The following is a 27,327-nucleotide window of genomic DNA, read 5'->3' on the forward strand; positions in this document are numbered from 1 at the left end:
GGAAAATTGAAGTATAATATGAAGTGAACTAAAAATGTTTTGGTATAAAGACTTAATCATTGATGTCTTTGGATATAACATTTCTAAGCACTCAAAAATGAGTCAGTGGTTGGCACCAATTAATATTCCACATAAGACAAGGGATGTTATGCACCCCAAAATCTGAGGGGGAAGAAAGTACGTGAGGATGGCTGGGGCTGGTCCACAGGGGGGCTATGCCTCCCCTCCATAAATTGGAGAACTTAGCGTTTTTCAAAGACCTGAAACAGATTTTTCATGCAATCTAGAGCCATAATTATTCTGCTTAATTCTATGTAAAACAATATATATATATAGATTATTCTGCATATCTAAGCATACCTCTTGAGCTCTCTATCTCCTCCTGATTGGTGGTTCTTCTGTTAATGAAATTAAATGTGCTTCTCTGCATCTTCACAAAAATCTGGGTAAAAGATTGAAAGGAATGTGAGTCTTACTCAGTATTTAGTTATTGCTTACTTTTCTAAAGTCTACCAACCTAAGATAGTTAGACAAGCTAGCTACTCTAACTTTATCGCCTGAAATAGCTTCTAGGTGGCTAGTTATGAGGTTGGGAGACTGGGAACCTATCTGGGCTAGCTAAAGCCAACTTCATAAAACTGCTAAGTGGCTAGTAGGATTACAGAGTCATTTTATTTTCCCCCCCATTTTTTTTACGGGACAAATCTAAGGGGGCAAGGCACGCCTCTGCATTAGACTGTACATTTATTGGGGGTGTTTTACCAGAACATTATGGTATGACATGATATATTGTCTTTGGATATCTTGAGTTCTCAGAAAGAGTCCATGGGGCCATAGCTTCCTTATCAAGACAGTACCATGAATATACATTATACACTCCCGTTGATTGGTAACCATGAATCGTATCTTGGAAAAGGAACACTGCTTTATGGATGGGCCAGTGCAGAGAGCGTGGTGTGTCACAAAAGTACAAAGTTCCCCTGGAATGGCTATTCTGTGTCTGCGGTGAGGCCATCACTGGTGCATGTTCTAATCTAAACGATGTCTTGTGGAGACATTTCGTAAATGCAAGCCTGAGTTCTGCAAGTCAAGGCATACTTCTTCTTGTTCAAATGAAAACAAAGCGTGAGCATTGAATTGAATGTAATGGAGGACAAATAAATATAAACTAACGTGAACAAATATGAATAATTATTCAGGTGAGTTTACCCTAGCCTAGTTGCCAGTCTGTTACTGCTCTCTTGCCAACTCATGGACTTGTCATGCAAACATGTTAGGCTTGACGATGACAGTGGAGTAGTCAAAAGCACAGAGAGAGCTGGGACCAGGCTACTGACAGATCTGGGACCAGGCTACTGACAGATCTGGGACCAGGCTACAGACAGATCTTGGACCAGGCTACAGACGGATCTGGGACCAGGCTACAGACGGATCTGGGACCAGGCTACAGACAGATCTGGGACCAGGCTACAGACAGATCTGGGACCAGGCTACAGACAGATCTGGGACCAGGCTACAGACAGATCTGGGACCAGGCTACAGACAGCTCTGGGACCAGGCTACAGACAGTGGTAAATGACCTTTTAATGACATCAGACCGAGGCTCTGCATCTGTCCTCGTGCTCCTAGATCTTAGTGCCGCTTTTGATACCATCGATCACCACATTCTTTTGGAGAGATTGGAAACCCAAATTGGTCTACATGGACAAGTTCTGGCCTGGTTTAGATCTTATCTGTCGGAAAGATATCAGTTTGTCTCTGTGAATGGTTTGTCCTCTGACAAATCAATTGTAAATTTCGGTGTTCCTCAAGGTTCCGTTTTAGGACCACTATTGTTTTCACTATATATTTTACCTCTTGGGGATGTCATTCGAAAACATAATGTTAAATTTCACTGCTATGCGGACGACACACAGCTGTACATTTCAATGAAACATGGTGAAGCCCCAAAATTGCCCTCGCTAGAAGCCTGTGTTTCAGACATAAAGAAGTGGATGGCTGCAAACTTTCTACTTTTAAACTCGGACAAAACAGAGATGCTTGTTCTAGGTCCCAAGAAACAAAGAGATCTTCTGTTGAATCTGACAATTAATCTGGATGGTTGTACAGTCGTCTCAAATAAAACTGTGAAGGACCTCGGCGTTACTCTGGACCCTGATCTCTCTTTTGAAGAACATATCAAGACTGTTTCAAGGACAGCTTTTTTCCATCTACGTAACATTGCAAAGATCAGAAACTTTCTGTCCAAAAATGACGCAGAAAAATTAATCCATGCTTTTGTTACTTCTAGGCTGGACTACTGCAATGCTCTACTTTCCGGCTACCCGGATAAAGCACTAAACAAACTTCAGTTAGTGCTAAATACGGCTGCTAGAATCCTGACTAGAACCAAAAAATTTGATCATATTACTCCAGTGCTAGCCTCCCTACACTGGCTTCCTGTTAAGGCAAGGGCTGATTTCAAGGTTTTACTGCTAACCTACAAAGCATTACATGGGCTTGCTCCTAGCTATCTTTCCGATTTGGTCCTGCCGTACATACCTACACGTACGCTACGGTCACAAGACGCAGGCCTCCTAATTGTCCCTAGAATTTCTAAGCAAACGGCTGGAGGTAGGGCTTTCTCCTATAGAGCTCCATTTTTATGGAATGGTCTGCCTACCAATGTGAGAGACGCAGACTCAGTCTCAACCTTTAAGTCTTTACTGAAGACTTATCTCTTCAGTAGGTCCTATGATTAAGTATAGTCTGGCCCAGGAGTGTGAAGGTGAACGGAAAGGCTGGAGCAACGAACCGCCCTTGCTGTCTCTGCCTTGCAGGTTCCCCTCTTTCCACTGCGATTCTCTGCCTCTAACCCTTTTACAGAGGTCTGAGTGACTGACTTACTGGTGTTCTTCCATGCCGTCCATGGGAGGGGTGCGTCACTTGAGTGGGTTGAGTCACTGACGTGGTCTTCCTGTCTGGGTTGGCGCCCCCCCTTGGGTTGTGCCATGGCGGAGATCGTTGTGGGCTATACTCGGCCTTGTCTTAGGACGGTAAGTTGGTGGTTGGAGACATCCCTCTAGTGGTGTGGGGGCTGTGCTTTGGCAAAGTGGGTGGGGTTATATCCTGCCTGTTTGGCCCTGTCCGGGGGTATCATCGGATGGGGCCACAGTGTCTTCTGATCCCTCCTGTCTCAGCCTCCAGTATTTATGCTGCAGTAGTTTATGTGTCGGGGGGCTAGGGTCAGTCTGTTACATCTGGAGTATTTCTCTTGTCTTATCCGGTGTCCTGTGTGAATTTAAATATGCTCTCTCTAATTCTCTCTTTCTCTCTTTCTGTCTTTCTCTCGGAGGACCTGAGCCCTAGGACCATGCCTCAGGACTACCTGGTATGATGACTCCTTGCTGTCCCCAGTCCACCTGGCCGTGCTGCTGCTCCAGTTTCAACTGTTCTGCCTGCGGCTATGGAACCCTGACCTGTTCACCGGACGTGCTTGTTGCACCCTCGACAACTACTATGATTATTATTATTTGACCATGCTGTTCATTTATGAACATTTTAACATCTTGACCATGTTCTGTTATAATATCCACCCTGCACAGCCAGAAGAGGACTGGCCACCCCTCATAGCCTGGTTCCTCTCTAGGTTTCTTCCTAGGTTTTTGGCCTTTCTAGGGAGTTTTTCCTAGGGAGTTTTTCCTAGCCACCGTGCTTCTTTCACATGCATTGCTTGCTGTTTGGGGTTTTAGGCTGGGTTTCTGTACAGCACTTTGAGATATCAGCTGATGTACGAAGGGCTATATAAATAAATTTGATTTGATTTGATTTTGATTTGATCTTGGACCAGGCTACAGACAGATCTGGGACCAGGCTACAGACGGATCTGGGACCAGGCTACAGACGGATCTGGGACCAGGCTACAGACAGATCTAGGCCCGGGCTACAGACAGATCTGGGACCAGGCTACAGACAGATCTGGGACCAGGCTACAGACAGATCTGGGACCAGGCTACAGACAGATCTGGGACCAGGCTTCTGACAGATCTGGGACCAGGCTACAGACAGATCTGGGACCAGGCTACAGACAGATCTGGGACCAGGCTACTGACAGATCTGGGACCAGGCTACTGACAGATCTGGGACCAGGCTACAGACAGATCTGGGACCAGGCTACAGACAGATCTGGGACCAGGCTACAGACAGATCTGGGACCAGGCTACAGACAGATCTGGGACCAGGCTACAGACAGCTCTGGGACCAGGCTACAGACAGATCTGGGACCAGGCTACAGACAGATCTGGGACCAGGCTACAGACAGATCTGGGACCAGGCTAAGTTTAATTCCAAACAGTTAATTTAGCCTCACTTCCAACGCATGTGTCAACTGGTAACCACCACAATACCTTCAGCTACATATCCACATGGCGGCAGCACCACCACAGCTACAGATCATACACTGAGTGGACAAAACATTAGGAACACCTTCCTAATCTCCAGTTGCACCCCCGTTTGCCCTCAGAACAGCCTCAATTCGTCAGGGCATACACTTTACAAGGTGTGGAAAGCGTTCACTCCAATGCTTTGTGTCAAGTTGGCTGGATGTCCTTTGGGTGGTGGACCATTCCTGATACACACGGGAAACTGTTGAGCGTGAAAAACTCAGCAGCCCTGCAGTTCTTGACACACTCAAACTGGTGGCCCTGACACCTGGTACCATACCCCGTTCAAAGCGACTTAAATCTTTTGTCTTGCCCATTCACCCTCTGAATGGCACACATACACAATCCATGTCTCAGTTGTCTCAAGGCTTAAAAATCCTTCTTAAACCTGTTTACTCCCCTTCATCTAGTCTGATTGAAGTGGATTTAACAAGTGACATCAATAAAGGATCAAAGCATTCACCTGGATTCACCTGGTCAGTCTATGTCATGAAAAGAGAATGTTTTGTACACTCAGTGTAGATTACCTCCGAGCATTATCATCAGCTCACACACAATTCAGCCCAGCATGCACTGCAGCATTTACGTAGACCTAGTGGTAGGCCTACACATACTTTATGAATAACAAATATAACTAATAATATAGTAAATGTTTTCTCACACACTTTCCATCATGTTACATATTTTATTTGATAAATAAATCATAAACTGTTAACATGATATAATAATATCTTTCATATTAGGCTAATATATTATACAGCATTGTAATTGACTTGTAGAGCTGGAACTGTACTGACTGACACCATAGAGAATGTGTTTATGGTAACACTTGGCACAATGCAAAGTGTTGTCAAATCAACAACCACAGCTTGAAGCTGGATGCATTGGTTAATGGACATTTTGTGTGACAGGTGGAAGTTTGCCTATTCAAATGAAGCCCCATATGAAGTCATTTAACTATGCAATGGTGTTGACATAGAGCAAGTTGGCAGGTGTTCTCTTGAAGATCGCAAGGTGTTGTAATGGTCACATAGGAAATTGCTGGTTTAAACAAAAAAAGAAGGCAAAGGGTTTGCATATAGCCTAGGTCTTTAGAGGCCTGTTTCAGTTCATTTATGTGTGTGTGTGTGTGTCTCTCTCTCTCTCTCTCTCTCTCTCTCTGTGTGTGTGTGTGTGTGTGTGTGTCTCTCTCTGTGTGTGTGTGTGTGTGTGTGTGTGTGTGTGTGTGTGTGTGTGTGTGTGTGTGTGTGTGTGTGTGTGTGTGTGTGTGTGTGTGTGTGTGTGTGTGTGTGTGTGTGTGTGTGTGTGAATTTCTAAAATATTCCAACCGCAAATATAACAAAGTGCCTAGTCTTGGACCAAACGGCTGCTCAACAGCTTCAATTTACAAAAGTTTAACATTTACTTATATCACGAACATATCGCCTTAGTTTATATAAGCCATAAGACTGCTGAACAATTCATAAAATCGCCACTGGACAATTTACATTGACCCCAGTCCATTTTATACACTGCTGCTACTCGCTGTTTGTTTGCTACCTATGCATAGTCACTTCGCCCCCACCTACAAGTACAGATTACATCAACTAACCTGTATCCCTGCACACTGACTCGGTACCGGTGCCCCCTGTATATAGCCTCGTTATTGTTATTCTTAACTTTTTATTATTACTTTTTATTTTAGTCTACTAAATATTTTCTTCTTCTTGAACTGCACTGTTGGTTAAGGGCTTGTAAGTAAGCATTTCACGGTAAAGTCTACACTTTATTCGGCGCATGTGACAAATAAAGTTTGATTTGATTTGAACAGAGACGGTCTTAAATGCATTTGGAGGTATGACAGCTAAGCTGCCCTGAATAAACTGAAAAACCTTTTGGCCTATTCTAGATAATTGGTGGACAAGACCGTTTAAATGCAATAGTTGCGTTAGAAGGAAGATACATCCGTTTAAGCCATATCCCATTGCAGATAATGAGCGTTGTAGGTTTACCCTGTAAAGCGACCTGCCTTGGTCGGGTCAATAATGTTGCCTTTTCCCTACCCGCAGCCTATGTTCATGTGTCATCCAGTGGTTCTCTCAGTCTCACGCGTGATTACCCGATTTAGTAGCATCATCATCTAAACAGACAATGCCGACCCACCCATCCCATCCATCCAGTCATGTTCAACCCCGGCAGCGTCCATGGTATGGTTCGATTGCCTCACCACCGCTGCTAGAAGCGCGCCCGCGCTGGCGTGCGCCATGATTGGCCGCAGTCCCTGTCGGTCATTTTAGCATCCCCCTACCGCCCCTCCGCCCTGCATGTCTGTGGTGGCATCACAGAGCACAGACCGGCATATATGACATACCATAATTCGTGGGGTTTGTGGATGCATGCCAGAGCGAGCTAAAAGCAGATACTGAGATACCCTGGACAGCGCAGCTTCTGTCTCCTCTAGCCCACCTCTCTCTCTCCAGGGTAACGTGCCTCACAATCTCAACGCTATTTGACCTCCGCGGTACAAATTACAGGGCTTTTTACATCCAGCAAAAAGAGATGGTAAGCACACTACACATATAGGCTATACTGTCGGCATTTTGTATGGGCGTCAACTGATGTTTGACACAGGTGACAATACGTTCGAAGGGAGATAGACTACCTCTTGGGGAAATAACTCTGATTCGTGTGATTGTCTGAATTTTCATAGAATTATTGGAAGTCTTGTTGTCAGACTTGAATTAGAGGCACTATCGGTGTTTTTATACTTGGGAAAGTTAAGTAAAAGCAAGGAATGTGCAACTGATGATGGTCAGGGCGATGGGAAAGTGCAAATTTCAAACTCAATAGTTAGCTACATATTTATTATGTCCGAATTGATTTTGTTCACTGCAGAAGGCTAAACAGAAATATATATTATCCTATATTGTAGCATGTTATTGCATGGTGCATACATCATATGTATTTTAATAATATATGTATTACTATGTGCAGTGTGCACACTATGATCAAACCTAGTGCTGCGCTATTAACCAGAAATGTCGGTTATTTTTCGTTTTTAAACATCTAATTGACCAATGTCGATTCAATTATTTGAATCTCATTTCTTTCTTTTTTTCTGTGCACTCGTTGCACAGTTTCTCTAGATCAAGCAAGAACTTTGCGATGTTTTAGGGAGTTGTAGTTTCTAACAGGCCAATATTCTACATCGTTTATTGCAGAAAACGTGGTAATTAACTACAATGATCATAATCCATTGTGTGCCTACTTATCTGGTCTGTGTTTCTTTTAGCCTGCTACATAAAAGAAACAAGAATGAGCCATCAAGAGGGATAGAGAGCAGTTGCATCGCAAGGTATCTCTACCTGAAAATACATGATCTAAGTGATTGATAGTTGGTATTCCGCAGTCATAAAAGTATGCCTTATTTACTTTGAAGAACTACTAAAATAGTGATTTTGTCAGAAAGCATAGGCAGCAGCTCTATAGAGATGAGATGATGAATTGGAATTAAGTAATAAAGTTATCAAATAAAAAAAATGTAATATACACAACAACTGAAATATTTTATTAAAGTAAAGTAATAAATGATGGCTAATAAGTAATAAGCAGTAATGGGCAGTCACTACCATGGGACTTTTATGAATTGTTTTATTCTGTGTTGTTACAGCATTCAACCCACATAATGCATAGTGCATTTATTAACAAAAATGTATAATCCAAACCGAAATCGAAACTGTCATTATTTTTTAAATAAATTAACTGAAACCGAACCGACCTCAAAAAGCACTAATCGCTCAGCACCATTTAATACCTACAGTATTCAAACCTTTATTTTTTTCAACATCTATAGAGACATTGTCTTTTTTACTTGGTCAATACCTTGCAATGTCTTGCTTGTTGGTGCCTTTTAGTAGAGTGCTTGTGTCAGCAAGAACCAATTCTGTTCTATAAAGAGGAAATCTGCAGTTGAAACAATAACAAAACAATCTCCCCGCTACTGTTTCAGTAAAAAGCAGAGGGATGGGGCTGGAGAAATGTAACCTGTTAACGAACCCTGTTCAAACACAACAATACTTCCAAATCCATCTGAATGATTTATTGAACTTTGATCGTAAACAAGAGTCAGAGTTGCTTCAAAGATGCTGTCAGCCAGGAGCTGGGAAATCAGGAATTACAAAGCTGCTCTGGGCTATTAAGATGCACATAAGCCCCACACAAAAATTCTTCCTTTTCCTCCAATCCCAGCTAATCCTAAACTCTGGCCCTTCTGGCTTGACCACCAATCTAGGTTTTTACCAATACCCTTCCCTATTTCATTTCTTGATCGTAAATATGAACTAACAAATGGGGCTAACGATAACCTTGTCAATGCCCATGGGGAACATCTTAGAGGAACATTTTACTTAGTATAGGGAGGGATACTGTGCTTAGTATAGGGAGGGATACTGTACTTAGTATAGGGAGGGATACTGTACTTAGTGAAGGGAGGGATACTGTACTTAGTATAGGGAGGGATACTGTACTTAGTATAGGGAGGGATACTGTGCTTAGTATAGGGAGGGATACTGTACTTAGTATAGGGAGGGATACTGTACTTAGTATAGGGAGGGATACTGTACTTAGTGAAGGGAGGGATACTGTACTTAGTGAAGGGAGGGATACTGTACTTAGTATAGGGAGGGATACTGTACTTAGTATAGGGAGGGATACTGTGCTTAGTATAGGGAGGGATACTGTACTTAGTATAGGGAGGGATACTGTACTTAGTGAAGGGAGGGATACTGTACTTAGTATAGGGAGGGATACTGTACTTAGTATAGGGAGGGATACTGTACTTAGTATAGGGAGGGATACTGTACTTAGTATAGGGAGGGATAATGTACTTAGTGAAGGGAGGGATACTGTACTTAGTATAGGGAGGGATACTGTACTTAGTATAGGGAGGGATACTGTACTTAGTATAGGGAGGGATACTGTACTTAGTATAGGGAGGGATACTGTACTTAGTATAGGGAGGGATACTGTACTTAGTATAGGGAGGGATACTGTACTTAGTATAGGGAGGGATACTGCACTTAGTATAGGGAGGGATAATGTACTTAGTATAGGGAGGGATACTGTACTTAGTATAGGGAGGGATACTGTGCTTAGTATAGGGAGGGATACTGTACTTAGTATAGGGAGGGATACTGTACTTAGTATAGGGAGGGATACTGTACTTAGTGAAGGGAGGAATACTGACAATCTGAACCAAAAGCTAGTAGTTCTAACTTTGAGTATCTGCTTGAAGCTAGGCCAGGTAAAAGAAAGACAAAGAGTAGACTAAAGACAGCCAGGTGACAAAGTAAATGATTGGGAAACAGCAGAGGATAGCACAGTTTTATAACTAGACCTACTACACAACAATCTAGTTCTTTGAGGACAACATAGTATGACATGCATGGGTACCAAAATGTATGAAAGTTACTTTTCTTACAGTCTTTCGAGACTACTCAGCTGATTTGGTTCTGGGTGCTGAGATTACATTTCTCATTGATATATTACAGATGTAGGATCTTAATTTGAGCAAGTTTGATACAACAGGAAAATAATCCTGCAGCAACAGGAAATGTGAATTATTATGTGGATTATAATTAATGGACATTTTTCATTAGGGCAAATCCAGTCTGTAATTTCAAAGAGCAAATTACAAACTTCAGAAGCCTTTTTAAGCCTCAAACACTACAAGTTTGACATTTCCCGCAACAGGGCGATCAAATTAAAATCCTACATCTGTATTTGAATAAAATATATTTGTTTTTTTCCCATAATGCTCAAAAGTGCTTGCAGAACTGTGATATAGCTTATTAACAATATGAAAGATGGTTATCCATAGCAACTAAAATCAATATTTCCATGATTTGTATGTGCTCTGGCTGTCATTGCTGGCTTTCTAACTAAGTAGCCAGCCCTGTATGTTGGCCAATAGACCTAAGGGATAGTTTTAACTCTCAGCTCAGTTTAATGAGATAAGGGACACTAAGCGCCCCTGGACATGTACAGGACAGGAGATGCCAATATGGTGGCACCAAAGAGCTGAGGACAGGTCACAAACTGTGTTTGTCTCCTCTGCGTCAGAAACCCAACACCCCATAGCGTATCAGGTTTGGTCTGTGTCGGCCCATCTCCTAAAGAAGGTGGAGGTAGACTGAAATGTCAATATGGCCCCTACCGCTTGTTCCCCCCAGGTTGCCCTTCCGACATTTGTTACTGCAGACCGCGGTGGCCTGGATCAATAAACAGTAAAGCTCTTGGAAATGGGGGACAAATAGAGGAGAGGCATTTCCCCTAGTGACCTTTTCTCCAGTGTCCCAGTGAGAGAGAGATGGAGAGAGAACGCGAGAGAGAGAACGAGAGAGAGAGAAAGAGAGAGATAGAGAGAGAGAGAAAGAGAAAGACAGAGAGAGAGATAGAGGTAGGGATCAAAGAGCAACACACCACTCCCTGACATTATGTATAGGATACAGGTTACTGTGACTCGACAAATATTGTGTTGGCTGACCAACTAACATATACAGTATGAACATAAGCCACTACAACTTCCAACACCTTGCTTACCATAGGCTGCAGCAAAGGCATTTTGCCAGAGACAATAATCTTTGTAAGAAATAGTCAATTTTACATTTAGCAGACACTTACAGGAGCAATTAGGGTTAAGTGCCTTGCTCAAGGACACATCAAGAGATTATTACCCCACTTAGTCTACTCTGGGATTCAAACCAGCGACCTTTTGGTTACTGGCCCAATGCTCTTAACACGCTTAACCGCCAGGCTACCTGTCACCCTAATTTTGGCAAATGCTTAATGATAGATAGGATTTATTAAGTGCTTTTCTAAAACCCAAAGAAGCTTCGTCACTGAATCTGATATACAGTGAGGGAAAAAAATATTTGATCCCCTGCTGATTTTGTACATTTGCCCACTGACAAAGAAATGATCAGTCTATAATTTTAATAGTAGGATTTTTTGAACAGTGAGAGACAGAATAACAACAAAAAAATAAAGAAAAACGCATATCAAAAATTTTATTAAATGATTTGCATTTTAATGAGGGAAATAAGTATTTGACCCCCTCTCAATCAGAAAGATTTCTGTCTCCCAGGTGTCTTTTATACAGGTAACGAGCTGAGATTAGGAGCACACTCTTAAAAGGAGTGCTCCTAATCTCAGTTTGTTACCTGTATAAAAGACACCTGTCCACAGAAGCAATCAATCAATCAGATTCCAAAGTCTCCACCATGGCCAAGACCAAAGAGCTCTCCAAGGATGTCAGGGACAAGATTGTAGACCTACACAAGGCTGGAATGGGCTACAAGACCATCGCCAAGCAGCTTGGTGAGAAGGTGACAACAGTTGGTGCGATTATTCGCAAATGGAAGAAACACAAAAAAACTGTCAATCTCCCTCGGCCTGGGGCTCCATGCAAGATCTCACCTCGTGGAGTTGCAATGATCATGAGAACGGTGAGGAATTAGCCCAGAACTACACGGGAGGATCTTGCCAATGATCTCAAGGCAGCTGGGACCATAGTCACCAAGAAAACAATTGGTAACACTCTACGCTGTGAAGGACTGAAATCCTGCAGCGCCCGCAAGGTCCCCCTGCTCAAGAAAGCACATATACATGCCGTCTGAAGTTTGCCAATGAACATCTGAATGATTCAGAGGACAACTGGGTGAAAGTGTTGTGGTCAGATGAGACCAAAATGGAGCTCTTTGGCATCAACTCAACTCGCCGTGTTTGGTTAGGTCAGGGTTTGACTCGGGTGGGGAAGTCTATGTTTTCTGTTTCTTTGTTTTTGGGCCAGTGTGGTTCCCAATCAGAGGCAGCTGTCTATCGTTGTCTCTGACTGGGAATCATACTTAGGCAGCCTGTTTTCCACCTGTGTTTGTGGGAGGTTATTTTCTGTTCGTTTTTTCGCCTTTTGTTATTTTGTTTGAGTGTGTTGTGAAATAAATTATCATGAACATTTACCACGCTGCGCCTTGGTCCACTTCTCCTTCTAACGAGAGCCGTTACAGATGTACATTATTTTGTTAAATGGGCTCTATTGTGTGATTAATGAGCTCTATAATGTGATAAATGGGCTCTATAATGTGATTAATGGGCTCTATAATGTGATGTACATTATTTTGTTAAATGGGCTCTATAATGTGATAAATGGGCTCTATAGTGTGATAAATGTGCTCTGTAATGTGATAAATGGGCTCTATAATGTGATTAATGGGCTCTGTAAGGTGATAAATGGGCACTATAATGTGATTAATGGGCTCTATAATGTGATTAATGGGCTCTGTAAGGTGATAAATGGGCTCTATAATGTGATAAATGGGCTCTATAGTGTGATAAATGTGCTCTGTAATGTGATAAATGGGCTCTATAATGTGATTAATGGGCTCTGTAAGGTGATAAATGGGCTCTATAATGTGATTAATGGGCTCTATAATGTGATTAATGGGCTCTATAATGTGATAAATGGGCTCTATAATGTGATGTACATTATTTTGATAAATGCCATACGGTGACACACTGACACATTTATTGCAAGTGACTTCTCTTCTTTTTTTTTTACTTTCAGAACCATTTACAAAGTTTGGACGAGCGGTTAAACAAGCTTTTTTACTTCCTGTTTGAAGACAGAGGTATGTATTTTCCAATTGAAGACTGCAATGGTTGTTAAAACTACAAATGTGGTTATCAAAACTACAAATATGTCTGCTCAGACTACAGAGTAGCATCAGCTGATGTGTGACTGACATTACAGAGTCCTTCAAAGCTCACCTCACGCAGTAGAGTAGCGGTCTACGTACACGTCGGTGTATGTGATCAGATTGACCCATCTGAATACTACAAATTCCCACAGCTTTGCCATATCCCCTTGTTAATTAACTTTCAACACATTTTACAGTACTTAGGCTTTATACCCGTGTTATTAAGGTGTAATAACCTATGTAATAACTCTGTAATAGAGTAGTAAATAGCCAGTTATGGTGTATACATGTTTTATATAAGCCTACTATGTGAATACCTATACACACATACCTGGTCCAAGGTAAGTTATGCTAGAATTGTTGCCTTGAGGTTGTGATAGAAAGTCATGTCTTAGGGAATTACTTTTATATGGAATTTTTGCGAATAAATTAGTCAACAGTTATCTTAGTTATCTTTTGGTATTATTGATGATTGATATTATTGATTATTGATGTTATTGATTATTGATATTGTACTACACTGTTTGAGAGAGATTGCAAGTAAGCATTTCACTGCACTGTTTATACCTACTGTGGACATGATGAATACAATTTTATTTGTATTTAGTACATAAACCATATAGGCTACGACAAGGATTTGTAGTCGTATGAAAATCATGAACAACATACTATACTGCTCAAAAAAATAAAGGGAACACTTAAACAACACAATGTAACTCCAAGTCAATCACACTTCTGTGAAATCAAACTGTCCACTTAGGAAGCAACACTGATTGACAATAAATTTCACATGCTGTTGTGCAAATGGAATAGACAACAGGTGGAAATTAAAGGCAATTAGCAAGACATCCCCAATAAAGGAGTGGTTCTGCAAGTGGTAACCACAGACCACTTCTCAGTTCCTATGCTTCCTGGCTGATGTTTTGGTCACTTTTGAATGCTGGCGGTGCTTTCACTCTAGTGGTAGCATGAGACGGAGTCTACAACCCACACAAGTGGCTCAGGTAGTGCAGCTCATCCAGGACGGCACATCAATGCGAGCTGTGGCAAGAAGGTTTGCTGTGTCTGTCAGCGTAGTGTCCAGAGCATGGAGGCGCTACCAAGAGACAGGCCAGTACATCCGGAGACGTGGAGGAGGCCGTAGGAGGGCAACAACCCAGCAGCAGGACCGCTACCTCCGCCTTTGTGCAAGGAGGAGCAGGAGAAGCACTGCCAGAGCCCTGCAAAATGACCTCCAGCAGGCCACAAATGTGCATGTGTCTGCTCAAACGGTCAGAAACAGACTCCATGAGGGTGGTATGAGGGCCCGACGTCCACAGGTGGGGGTTGTGCTTACAGCCCAACACCGTGCAGGACGTTTGGCATTTGCCAGAGAACACCAAGATTGGCAAATTTGCCACTGGCGCCCTGTGCTCTTCACAGATGAAAGCAGGTTCACACTGAGCACGTGACAGACGTGACAGAGTCTGGAGACACCGTGGAGAACGTTCTGCTGCCGGCAACATCCTCCAGCATGACCAGTTTGGCGGTGGGTCAGTCATGGTGTGGGGTGGCATTTCTTTGGGGGGCCGCACAGCCCTCCATGTGCTCGCCAGAGGTAGCCTGACTGCCATTAGGTACCGAGATGAGATCCTCAGACCCCTTGTGAGACCATATGCTGGTGCGGTTGGCCCTGGGTTCCTCCTAATGCAAGACAATGCTAGACCTCATGTGGCTGGAGTGTGTCAGCAGTTCCTGCAAGAGGAAGGCATTGATGCTATGGACTGGCCCACCCGTTCCCCAGACCTGAATCCAATTGAGCACTTCTGGGACATCATGTCTCACCCCATCCACCAACGCCACGTTGCACCACAGACTGTCCAGGAGTTGGCGGATGCTTTAGTCCAGGTCTGGGAGGAGATCCCTCAGGAGACCATCTGCCACCTCATCAGGAGCATGCCCAGGCATTGTAGGGAGTTCATACATGCACGTGGAGGCCACACACACTACTGAGCCTCATTTTGACTTGTTTTAAGGACATTACATCAAAGTTGGATCAGCCTGTAGTGTCGTTTTCCACTTTAATTTTGAGTGTGACTCGAAATCCAGACCTCCATGGGTTGATAAATTGTATTTCCATTGATTATTTTTGTGTGATTTTGTTGTCAGCACATTCAACTATGTAAAGAAAAAAGTATTTAATAAGATTATTTCATTCATTCAGATCTAGGATGTGTTATTTTAGTGTTCCCTTTATTTTTTGAGCAGTGTATATATTTTTCAAATCAGTTCAAACAGAGTGCAATGTTAGATCTTATTGCCTATGACAGGTTGAACAGTAATGGCTTGAATAATGGAATGGCATGATGATCCCAGCACTGATTGTTCACTGTGTTCTCCCCCCTCCACTTAGACTCCAGGGTACGAGGATGGCTCCTGTTGGACTCATATCTCCCCACCCTCTCCCTCACCATCCTTTACCTCCTCTCAGTATACCTGGGATCAAAATACATGAGGAACAGGCCAGCATACTCACTCAAGGGTGTCTTACAAGTGTACAACTTCTCTGTGACCATGCTCTCCCTGTACATGTTGGTTGAGGTAAGTTGTTCTAAGACAAACCTCAGAGGTCAGAGAGATGTCTGAGTCGGGGATGTGAGTGCCTTTATTCCCTGGCTCGTGTTCATTAGGCATCAAACGGAAGAAACAGACTGACAGGGAGAGACAACTTTGATTTCTCCAATAAGAATTGTATATTTTCATTTTCTGTTGCAAAACATTTTGAAACGTTTTCCGTTGCGTACCCTAATGAACACAACCCTGGGAAAGGGCATCTGTACATGGAGTGTGTGTTTGTGACAGTACAGTAGGTGTAAAGAGTGTGTGTTAGTAGCAGTACAGTAAGTGTAAAGAGTGTGTGTTAGTGACAGTACAGTAGGTGTAAAGAGCATTACTCTGTCAGACAAGTCAGAAGGCATCTGTCTTAGTAACATCCTAGTTCTACACATCTTTATTAGTAACATCCTAGTTTTATACATCTGTATTAGTAACATCCTAGTTTTATACATCTGTATTAGTAACATCCTAGTTTTACACATCTTTATTAGTAACATCCTAGTTTTATACATCTTTATTAGTAACATCCTAGTTTTATACATCTGTATTAGTAACATCCTAGTTTTATACATCTGTATTAGTAACATCCTAGTTTTATACATCTGTATTAGTAACATCCTAGTTTTACACATCTGTATTAGTAACATCCTAGTTTTACACATCTGTATTAGTAACATCCTAGTTTTATACATCTGTATTAGTAACATCCTAGTTTTATACAGCGGATCAAAAGTGATGCTGACGCTTCGATAAATTATTAATGTGAAAAAATACATGATGCCTCAAAGTGATGTTCTTTTACCCCTCCCAGGTGTTTGTGAGTGTGTGTGTATATACCTACAGTTGAAGTCAGAAGTTTACATACACTTGGGTTGGAGTCATTAAAACTCGTTTTTCAACCACTCCACAAATTTCTTGTTAACAAACTATAGTTTGGAAAGTCGGTTAGGACATTTACTTTGTGCATGACTGTCACGGTTGTCGAAAGGAGAAGCGGACCAAAGTGCAGCGTGTGTGTCGTTCCACATTTTATTTACACTGTGAAAATATGCGATACATAAACTAAAGAACAAAACAACAAACCGTGACGCAGAGTTGAAACATACACTACTCAAAAACAATCTCCCACAAACCCAGGTGGAAACAACCCCTACTTAAGTATGATCTCCAATTAGAGACAACGAGGACCAGCTGCCTCTAATTGGAGATCATCCCAAACAAAACCCCAACATAGAAATACAAAACTAGAACCTGACAACATAGAAATAGAAAACATAGGGGGAAAAAACCTGTCACGCCCTGACCTACTCTACCATAGAAAATAACCTCTTTCTATGGTCAGGACGTGACAATGACACAAGTCATTTTTCCAACAATTGTTTACAGACAGATTATTTCACTTATAATTCACTGTATCCCAATTCCAGTGGGTCAGAAGTTTACGTACACTAAGTGAACTGTGCCTTTAAACAGCTTGGAAAATTCCAGAAAATTATGTCATGGCTTTAGAAGCTTCTGATAGGCTAATTGACATAATTTGAGTCAATTGGAGGTGTACCTGTGGATGTATTCCAAGGCCTACCTTCAAACTCAGTGCCTCTTTGCTTGACATCATTGGTAAAGCAAAATAAATCAGCCAAGACCTCAGAAAAAAATTGTAGACCTCCACAAGTCTGGTTCATCCTTGGGAGCAAGTTCCAAACACCTGAAGGTATCACATTCATCTGTACAAACAATAGTATGCAAGTATAAACACCATGGGACCACGCAGCCGTAATACTGTTCAGGAAGAAGACGCATTCTGTCTCCTAGAGATGAACTCACTTTGGTGCGAGAAGTGCAAATCAATCTCAGAACAACAGCAAAGGACCTTGTGAAGATGCTGGAGGAAACGGGTACAAAAGTGTCTATATCCACAGTAAAACGAGTCCTATATCGACATGACCTGAAAGGCTAAATGAGTGTATGTAAACTTCTGACCCACTGGGAATGTGATGAAAGAAATAAAAGCTGAGAAATCATTATCTCTACTATTATTCTGACATTCTTAAAATAAAGTGGTGATCCTAACTGACCTAAGACAGGGCATTTTTCCTAGGATTAAACTGGTGTAACTGAGTCAGGTTTGTAGGCCTCCTTGCTCGCACACGTTTTTTCAGTTCTGTCCACAAATTTTCTATAGGATTCTGGGCTTTGTGATGGCCACTCCAATACCTTGACTTTGTTGTCCTTAAGCCATTTTGCCACACCTTTGGAAGTATGCTTGGGGTCATTGTTCATTTGGAAGACCCATTTGCGACCAAGCCTTAACTTCCTGACTGATGTCTTGAGATGTTGCTTCAATATATCCACGTAATTTTCCTCACCCATGATGCCATCTATTTTGTGAAGTGCATCAGTCCCTCCTGCAGCAAAGCACCCCCATAACATGATGCTGCCACCCCCGTTCTTCACGGTTGGGATGGTGTTCTTCGGCTTGCAAGCCTCCCCCTTTTTCCTCCAAACATAACGATGGTCATTATGGCCAAACAGTTCTATTTTTGTTTATTCAGACCAGAGGACATTTCTCCAAAAAGTACGATCTTTGTCCCCATGTGCAGTTGCAAACCGTAGTCTGGCTTTTTTATGGAGGATTTGGAGAAGTGGCTTCTTCCTTGCTGAGCGGTCTTTCAGGTTATGTCGATATAGGACTCGTTTTACTGTGGATATAAATACTTTTGTACCTGTTTCCTCCAGCATCTTCACAAGGTCCTTTGCTGTTGTTCTGGGATTGATTTGCACTTTTCACACCAAAGTACGTTCATCTCTAGGAGACAGAACGCGTCTCCTTCCTGAGCGGTATGACGTCTACAATTTTTTTCTGAGGTCTTGGCTTCTTTTGATTTTCCAATGATGTCAAGCAAAGAGGCACTAAGTTTGATGGTAGGCCTTGAAATACATCCACAGGTACACCTCGAATTGACTCAAATTATGTCAATTAGCCTCTCAGAAGCTTCTAAAGCCATGGCATCATTTTCTGGAATTTTCCAAGCTGTTTAAAGGCACAGTCAACTTAGTGTATGTAAACTTCTGACCCACTGGAATTGGGATACAGTGAATTATAAGTGAAATAATCTGTCTGTAAACGATTGTTGGAAAAATTACTTGCGTCATGCACAAAGTAGATGTCCTAACCAACTTGCCAAGACTATTGTTTGTTAACAAGAAATGTGTGGAGTGGTTGAAAAACGAGTTTTAATAACTCCAACCTAAGTGTATGTAAACTTCTGACTACAACTATATATACTGCTCAAAAAAATAAAGGGAACACTTAAACAACACATCCTAGATCTGAACGAAAGAAATAATCTTATTAAATACTTTTTTCTTTACATAGTTGAATGTGCTGCCAACAAAATCACACAAAAATAATCAATGGAAATCCAATTTATCAACCCATGGAGGTCTGGATTTGGAGTCACACTCAAAATGAAAGTGGAAAACCACACTACAGGCTGATCCAGCTTTGATGTAATGTCCTTAAAACAAGTCAAAATGAGGCTCAGTAGTGTGTGTGGCCTCCACGTGCCTGTATGACCTCCCTACAATGCCTGGGCATGCTCCTGATGAGGTGGCGGATGGTCTCCTGAGGGATCTCCTCCCAGACCTGGACTAAAGCATCCGCCAACTCCTGGACAGTCTGTGGTGCAATGTGGCGTTGGTGGATGGAGTGAGACATGATGTCCCAGATGTGCTCAATTGTATTCAGGTCTGGGCCAGTCCATAGCATCAATGCCTTCCTCTTGCAGGAACTGCTGACACACTCCAGCCACATGAGGTCTAGCATTGTCTTACATTAGGAGGAACCCAGGGCCAACCGCACCAGCATATGGTCTCACAAGGGGTCTGAGGATCTCATCTCGGTACCTAATGGCAGTCAGGCTACCTCTGGCGAGCAAAGAAATGCCACCCCACACCATGACTGACCCACCGCCAAACCGGTCATGCTGGAGGATGTTACAGGCAGCAGAACGTTCTCCACGGCGTCTCCAGACTGTGTCACGTCTGTCACGTGCTCAGTGTGAACCTGCTTTCATCTGTGAAGAGCACAGGGCGCCAGTGGCGAATTTGCCAATCTTGGTGTTCTCTGGCAAATGCCAAACATCCTGCATGGTGTTGGGCTGTAAGCACAACCCCCACCTGTGGACATTGGGCCCTCATACCACCCTCATGGAGTCTGTTTCTGACCGTTTGAGCAGACACATGCACATTTGTGGCCTGCTGGAGGTCATTTTGCAGGGCTCTGGCAGGGCTCCTCCTGCTCCTCCTTGCACAAAGGCGGAGGTAGCGGTCCTGCTGCTGGGTTGTTGCCCTCCTACGGCCTCCTCCACGTCTCCTGATGTACTGGCCTGTCTCCTGGTACCGCCTCCATGCTCTGGACACTACGCTGACAGACACAGCAAACCTTCTTGCCACAGCTCGCATTGATGTGCCATCCTGGATGAGCTGCACTACCTGAGCCACTTGTGTGGGTTGTAGACTCCGTCTCATGCTACCACTAGAGTGAAAGCACCGCCAGCATTCAAAAGTGACCAAAATATCAGCCAGGAAGCATAGGAACTGAGAAGTGGTCTGTGGTCACCACCTGCAGAACCACTCCTTTATTGGGGGTGTCTTGCTAATTGCCTATAATTTCCACCTGTTGTCTATTCCATTTGCACAACAGCATGTGACATTTATTGTCAATCAGTGTTGCTTCCTAAGTGGACAGTTTGATTTCACAGAAGTGTGATTGACTTGGAGTTACATTGTGTTGTTTAAGTGTTCCCTTTATTTTTTTGAGCAGTGTATATATATGCAGTACCAGTAAAAAGTTTGGACACACCTACTCATTCAAGGGTTCTTCTTTATTTTGACTATTTTCTTCATTGTACAATACTAGTGAACACATCAAAACTATGAAATAACACACATGAAATCACTTAGTAACCAAAAGTGTTAAATCAAAATATATTTTATATTTAAGATTCTTCAAAGGCTTGATGACAGCTTTGTACACTCTTGGCATTCTCTCAACCAACCTCACCTCTCTACGTCTCACTCCCCATCTTTCCGTCTCCATCTCTCTCTCTCCGTCTCTCCGTACCCCTTTCTCTGTCTCTCCGTACCCCTTTCTCTCTCTCCATCTCTCTCTCTCCGTCTCTCCGTACCCCTTTCTCTGTCTCTCCGTACCCCTTTCTCTCCCTCCATCTCTCTTTCTCTGTCTCTCTGTATCCCTTTCTCTGTCTCTCCGTACCCCTTTCTCCGTCTTTCCGTCTCTCGCTCTGTCTCTCTCTCGCTCTCTCTCTCCGTCTCCCTCTCTCTCTCTCCCTCTCTCTCTCGCCTGTGTCTCTCACTCTCTCTCGCCTCTGTCTCTCTGTCTCTCCCTCTCTCTGTCTCTGTCTCCCTCTCTCCATATACCTATCTATTTCTCTTCCCTCTCCTCCTCCTCTCCTCCTCACCTCCTCTCTGTCTTCATTTTCTCCTCTCTTCCTCCTCTCTCTGTCTTCCTCTCCTCCTCTCCTCTTCCTCTCTCTGTCTCCCTCTCCTCCTCTCTCTGTCTCCTTATCCCACTGTGACCTCTGGGCATGGGCCTGTCTGCTGACTCATATGACATGTTGTGCAGTGGTCCAGATGCCAGATCAGCTTTGATTCCAGGCTAGGTGAGAGGGTGAAGGACCATACAGACAGATTGCTCTAACTGGAAACCCTTCTAGGCAGGCTACCACTCTCGCACAACACAGATTTAGACTATTTATATAGATAGAAAGATAATACTGTTATGATTATTAGTAGAAATGTGAATCATGAAGATCTCCACAGTGTAAGCTATGTCTATATGATAGGCAATGTGTGAAATACAGCTTGAGGTGTAGTTTGTAGGTTGTGTTGTTAGTTCCAAAGTGGCACTGCGGTCTAAGGCTCTGCATCTCAGTTCTAGAAGCGTCACTACAGACCCTGGTTTTATTCCAGGCTGTATCACAACGGAGTCCCATAGGGCGGCGCACAATTGGCCCAGCATCGTCCAGGTTTGGACGGGGTAGGCTGTCATTGTAAATAAGAATTTGTTCTTAACTATCTTGCCTAGTTAAATAAAAAGTTCCTGGCCCCGGGATCCTTTCTATGGATGGACTGAAGAGGAGTCTCTACTGCATTATGTGTTTCTAACATATCCTCCGTGTTAAACTTTTGGTGTGCACCACCTTTCATTTGACTTAATGGATATTCTGTACGTTTCAGTGCCCATAACCCTCAGTTATCTCAGATCTCTTGTACCCCTATGAAACAGTCAGTTTATCAATCAGTTGGCAGGTAGCCTAGTGGTTATGAGTGTTAGGCCAGTTACCAAAAAGTCGCTGGTTCATGTCCCTTAGGCTGACTAGGTGAAAAAAAATGTCTATGTGCCCTTGAGCAAAGCACTTAACCCTAATTGCTCCTGTAAGCCACTCTGGATAAGAGCGTCTGCTAAATGACTAAAATGTAAAATGTAATGTAAGTGTAGTTGGCCTGAAGACATATAGGGATGGTTTCACAGCTGGAGCCTAGTCCTAGACTGAAAAGTATGCTCAATTGTGAATCTCCATTGAAAGTGTTTTTCAATAGAGCTTGATCTATGTGTGAATCCTACACTTGTACACGACATACATTCACTAAAACGTAGAGAGAGGGAGGAAGTATGCTGTCGTAGGAGAATAATGACCTCCAAGCAGTGAGGTCTATTTGAAGAGCACTTGAGCACAGTTAGGTTGTGGAGAGCAGTCATATATCCCTCTTTGTGGAAGTTTATACATGGGTGACCTAATACCATTATAACTCCTCACTGGGTTAGACTGACACGGCAGAGAAAGGCAGGGAGGGTCGGGCTACTGCCTCAGCTCAGTCAGTCAGGACAGGGATACAGATGTGTGTGTGTGTGTGTGTGTGTGGGAGGGGTGTGTGTGGAGCAGGGTGGGGTGTGTGTGTTACAGGGAAATGGTGCATGAGTGTGTGTGTGTGTGGTGGGGGGTGGTGAGAGTTATACTGTGACATTGACTGGGGCGTTTTGGTTGCAGCTTGTCTCGGCAACCTTGTCGGCAGGCTACCGTCTGCAGTGTCAGGGACTCCACGAGGCAGGGGAGGCGGACCTCAGGGTGAGTAACACCGTGTGTGTGTGTGTGTGTGTGTGTGTTGTGTGTGTGTGTGTGTGTGTGTGTGTGTGTGTGTGTGTGTGTGTGTGTGTGTGTGTGTGTGTGTGTGTGTGTGTGTGTGCGCTGACTCCTTCCCACCCTCTATCCTTCCTCTCAGTAACACTTGTGTTGGGCTCTGCTGTCTACTCCATGACTGGCCTCTGAAAACCACTGACATAGAAATGCAGAAGTCTATCTAATGAATAACACTTTTACTCTTAACACTTTTACACTTTTCTACTCTTAACATTTTGAAGAAAGGAGTCATGTCGTGTGGACTGTTGTTCCCTTACTACTTATTAGAAAACGTTGCAACCATCTAGTTAAGAAATGCAATGTCTCCTGCGCTCACATATCAAGTGTCTCAACAGATGCTATCATTGCTATGTCTGTTCATATTGGGGGCTCTCGTTAACTGACTTGCCTAGTTAAATAAAGGTTAAATAAATAAAATAAATAAAAATACAGTACATACAGTATATGGAGCTTGTATAAATCAGTTCTCCGTGACTCAAGTCAAATATGCTAAAGCCCTTGCTATGTAGCCTCGGACAACTAGCCTGATCTCGGATACACGGATTACATTATTCACTATGGAGAATCATTTATGTAAGCTGGCGAGATCAGGCTGGTTCCAGAGTGTGAGGAAATGCTAGAGGTCCAGCTTTCCCTGGGAAAAGAGTGGTGGATCTGTGAGTACCATCACATGCTGTTACCTCCTACAACTTCAAAGGGAATGGGTTGTATAATATATTTCTGTCAGCTAGTGTCCACGAATGGCATCCCCCCCATCCCCCATCTTCTGCACCTCTCCCCCTTAGTTTGAAAATAATATATATATGAATGTGATAACGTGAAGCAACGTGCAAGAATACAAATGTGTAATTTATTAAACACAAAGAGAGTTAATTACAATGTATTACAATTAAATGAATTACAATGAAAGACATAACTTAATTACAGTTACATTAGCAGTAAATGAAAGAATAATAATGTATATCCACTAGCACACTAAAATATTGAAATGACATGGTGGTCACATTTCTGGTGTTTCTTTTCTGAAGGGTCATAGTTACAGACATGATCATGAAAGGGAAGTTGATCCACTACTGGCCATATTATTGCACAGTCCCCTACATGCTCTTCTATAAACTCACCAGGTAGCAAAGGTGCTGTGGTGGTACTACTTCTCCAAGGTGATTGAGTTCCTGGACACCATCTTCTTTGTGCTGCGGAAGAAGAACAGCCAGATCACCTTCCTGCACGTTTATCACCACGCCTCCATGTTCAACATCTGGTGGTGTGTTCTGAACTGGATTCCCTGTGGACAGAGTAGGTCACACCCACTTCCACCTACATCACTGTTAGAATGCATCCTTCAAAGGGACTCGATTGATGTAAGAGCGAATCAGTAGGGGGCTTTGGGCGTGATATAGGCAGAGACGGAAGAGGGAAGCGAGACATCTCACTCGCTCCTTTTTTCTGGTTCATATACAGTCAGTGAACTAAGCAGGTCAGACCATAGAGATATATAGAAGACTCATCTTTGTATATGTGCCATTATAGCTTATGTGACAGTCTGGGCAAAGCAATTAAGGCTACCTATATTTTAAAGGAGTCCATTTTCTTCTTCATGATTGGCTGATCCCTCCATCTAATACGACCTTTTAGCCACTATAGGCCTCTATCATTCTCTATGGACCAGACCCAGCTGCTAATGTATTGGTCCCTATGGGAGAGCCACCTGCTTAAGTAGACCGGAACTGTGAAAGAAAATGTCAATGGCAAACGGCCTGAGTGGGACATCTTCATTTATCCATCATCTTTGATATAGGTTAACGTTAGGGTCAGATTGAGACGAGAGCTGAGGTTGATGTTCTTCCTGTGGAAACGTTCTAACACCTATTCTTCAATGTTGAAGCCCGACGGGGGTAGTTGTTATTTTGCTGATTACGCCAACGTTCTTCAAGCAGGGCTAAGGCACTGCATCTCAGTGCTAGGGGTGTCACTACAGACCCTGGTTTGATTCCAGGCTGTATCACATCTGGCCGTGATTGGGAGTCTCATAAGGCAGTGCACAATTGGCCCAGCGTTGTCCGGGTTAGGGTTTGGCCAGGGTAGGCCGTCATTGTAAATAAGAATTTGATCTTAACTGACTTGCCTAGTTAAATAAAGGTTAAATAAAATGTAATAAAACAAGGGATCCACCCTCCCCCTCATGAGGCCGGCAGCAGTGTCATCCCATCCCAGCAGGCCATATATAACTACACCAGGAAGAAGCCCAAAACCAAGAGCAAACTCAAGAGTTAGCATGCCCTGTCCTGTAATAAAAAATAAGTAAATTAAACTAGCCCAAACAACTTGAACATGTCTTTGCTACATGCAATTTGCAAAATATGTTTTATTATTTTTCTCACTGTAGTTGTGTTGCCTTGGTGACAGACCAAACTGCTGAATTCAATGTGAAAGGTTTGTCAAGTATGTCAATCAATAATACATTTTTCCAAAATCTTTTTTTCAAGGTTTCTTTGGGCCGACTCTTAACAGTTTCATCCATGTGTGTATGTACTCCTACTATGGTCTGTCCACAATACCCTCCATGCAGAAATACCTCTGGTGGAAGCGGTACCTGACTCAGGCTCAGTTGGTAAGTACACTGGTTGCAAATTCCTTTCATGAAACGAGTGCTCGTTTTCAATCAAGCCTGTATGATCTCACTTGAAAAGTGAAGGGAACTACTCTTCTAGTCTAAGAGCAACGGCCTACATTAACCATAGACATGGGACAATAAAAGCCACGCATGTTAGTGGAATAATAAGACCCTTGACGGGGGGGGTTCCCCCTTTTTGCTCTCCCTCTGTCTCAGATCCAGTTTATACTGACCATCACACACACCCTGTCTGCGATCGTCGTCCCTTGTGGTTTCCCCGTCGGATGCCTGCTCTTCCAGTTCTCCTATATGGCCACCCTCGTCATCCTTTTTGTCAACTTCTACGTCCAGGTACAGTAACGCCTTGGGGTAACCTTCCCATGAACACTGGATTAAAACTGTGCTCTGTATAATAGGACACGTTAAAAAAAAAATGTGTATTTTTAAAATGATTGGAAAAGTTCACAAATACGACCATGTTCTTTGTTACGTTAGGGATTAATTTAAAGGCATGTCTGAATATTTATGTTGGTTTTTCAATGGTCGGAAGTTGACTGATTTTATCCCAGACCTACAGAAAAAGACGGCCAGAAGAATCCATCAAGTCCAGTCGCCCAAATGGCCACTCTGTCTCCACCAATGGCACCAGCTTCAAGAAGAGAAAGTAGTATTTGGACCTGGTTGTCAAGACAATGACCTACTTCAACAACCACCAGAATCTATACATGTCGTGACACTACTGCTTAAATGCTCCAAAACAGGGATAAGTTTCAGTATGCATGTTGCGTTTTTCTATAGAATACTTTGTACTTAATTTTTGTATTAAATTCTTTATTTGGTTTCCTTGGAGCTTGACAACATATGTGTAACATACTGTACGTACAGGAATGATGCGCTCATTTCCTTTGCACTTTCAATTGCTGAAATGCAAGTGTGAAAACTCCATCCATTCCTTACCACGCAGTAACCTATGCAATTCATAGTTTATATTCTCATAGTGTAAAAACCTGAATACAATCAGCAATTTCCACAATACTTTGACATAATTTACTTTGCTATAAAGCCAAACATTGCTTTATTGAATATAGCCCATGTGTACAGTGTGTACTCATCAAAACTATCAGTCCAGAGCATTCACTGAAATCATTGTTAAACAAAAGATGCCTTAGAAACACTGCAGATCCTTATACCTGATGTATCACAATGTATTTGAATGTCTTCGTTTACGGGTACAAAATGTGCTGGTAAACATTTGACTGGGTCTTTAGAAAAAGCAATATTGAACAGGCTTTCCTGACGACTTTGGTAGACTTTATACATTGAGAAATGCAACCACTGATCAATATCTTTGAATGGCTATCGGCAAACAGACAAAATAAAAGTACTTCAAATAAATAAACGAGCACGGTCTGCCTTGCTCTATGGTGACGAACCACGTCCCTGAAATTCATCAGCCATGATCTTTTAGCTATTGATGTGTTAGCTATTAGCTATTGATGTGTTAGCTATTAGTTATTGATGTGTTAGCCATTTAGCTATTGATGTGTTAGCTATTGATGTGGTAGCTATTGATGTGTTAGCTATTAGCTATTGATGTGTTAGCTATTAGCTATTGATGTGTTAGCTATTAGCTATTGATGTGTTAGCTATTAGCTATTGATATGTTAGATACTAGCTATAGATGTGTTAGCTATAGCTATTGATGTGTTAGCTATTAGCTATTATTGTGTGTATTTTGAACAATG

At 42.7% G+C, this 27,327-nt stretch overlaps 1 protein-coding gene across 2 annotated transcripts; it reads left to right on the top strand.

Moving 5' to 3' along the window:
* The first annotated feature begins 6,737 nt into the window (after positions 1 to 6,737).
* elovl2 (ELOVL fatty acid elongase 2) lies at positions 6,738 to 27,014 on the top strand. 2 transcript variants are annotated; one of them, XM_045701831.2, is made up of 9 exons: positions 6,738 to 6,962; positions 7,693 to 7,755; positions 13,021 to 13,084; positions 15,546 to 15,733; positions 22,819 to 22,896; positions 24,093 to 24,264; positions 25,455 to 25,579; positions 25,799 to 25,933; positions 26,152 to 27,014. In XM_045701831.2, the coding sequence occupies exons 4-9, from the start codon at positions 15,644 to 15,646 to the stop codon at positions 26,248 to 26,250; spliced, it is 699 nt and encodes a 232-aa protein (XP_045557787.1). In that variant the 5' UTR covers positions 6,738 to 6,962; positions 7,693 to 7,755; positions 13,021 to 13,084; positions 15,546 to 15,643; the 3' UTR covers positions 26,251 to 27,014. The 2 variants fall into 2 exon arrangements, with proteins under 2 accessions (XP_045557787.1, NP_001130025.1); NM_001136553.1 differs by lacking the exon at positions 7,693 to 7,755 and having other exon boundaries at positions 6,769 to 6,962; positions 26,152 to 26,977.
* Positions 27,015 to 27,327: the final 313 nt, after the last annotated feature.

The sequence above is a fragment of the Salmo salar genome, chromosome 19, assembly GCF_965601325.2.
Source record: "Salmo salar chromosome 19, fSalSal1, whole genome shotgun sequence".
Taxonomy (NCBI): domain Eukaryota; kingdom Metazoa; phylum Chordata; class Actinopteri; order Salmoniformes; family Salmonidae; genus Salmo; species Salmo salar.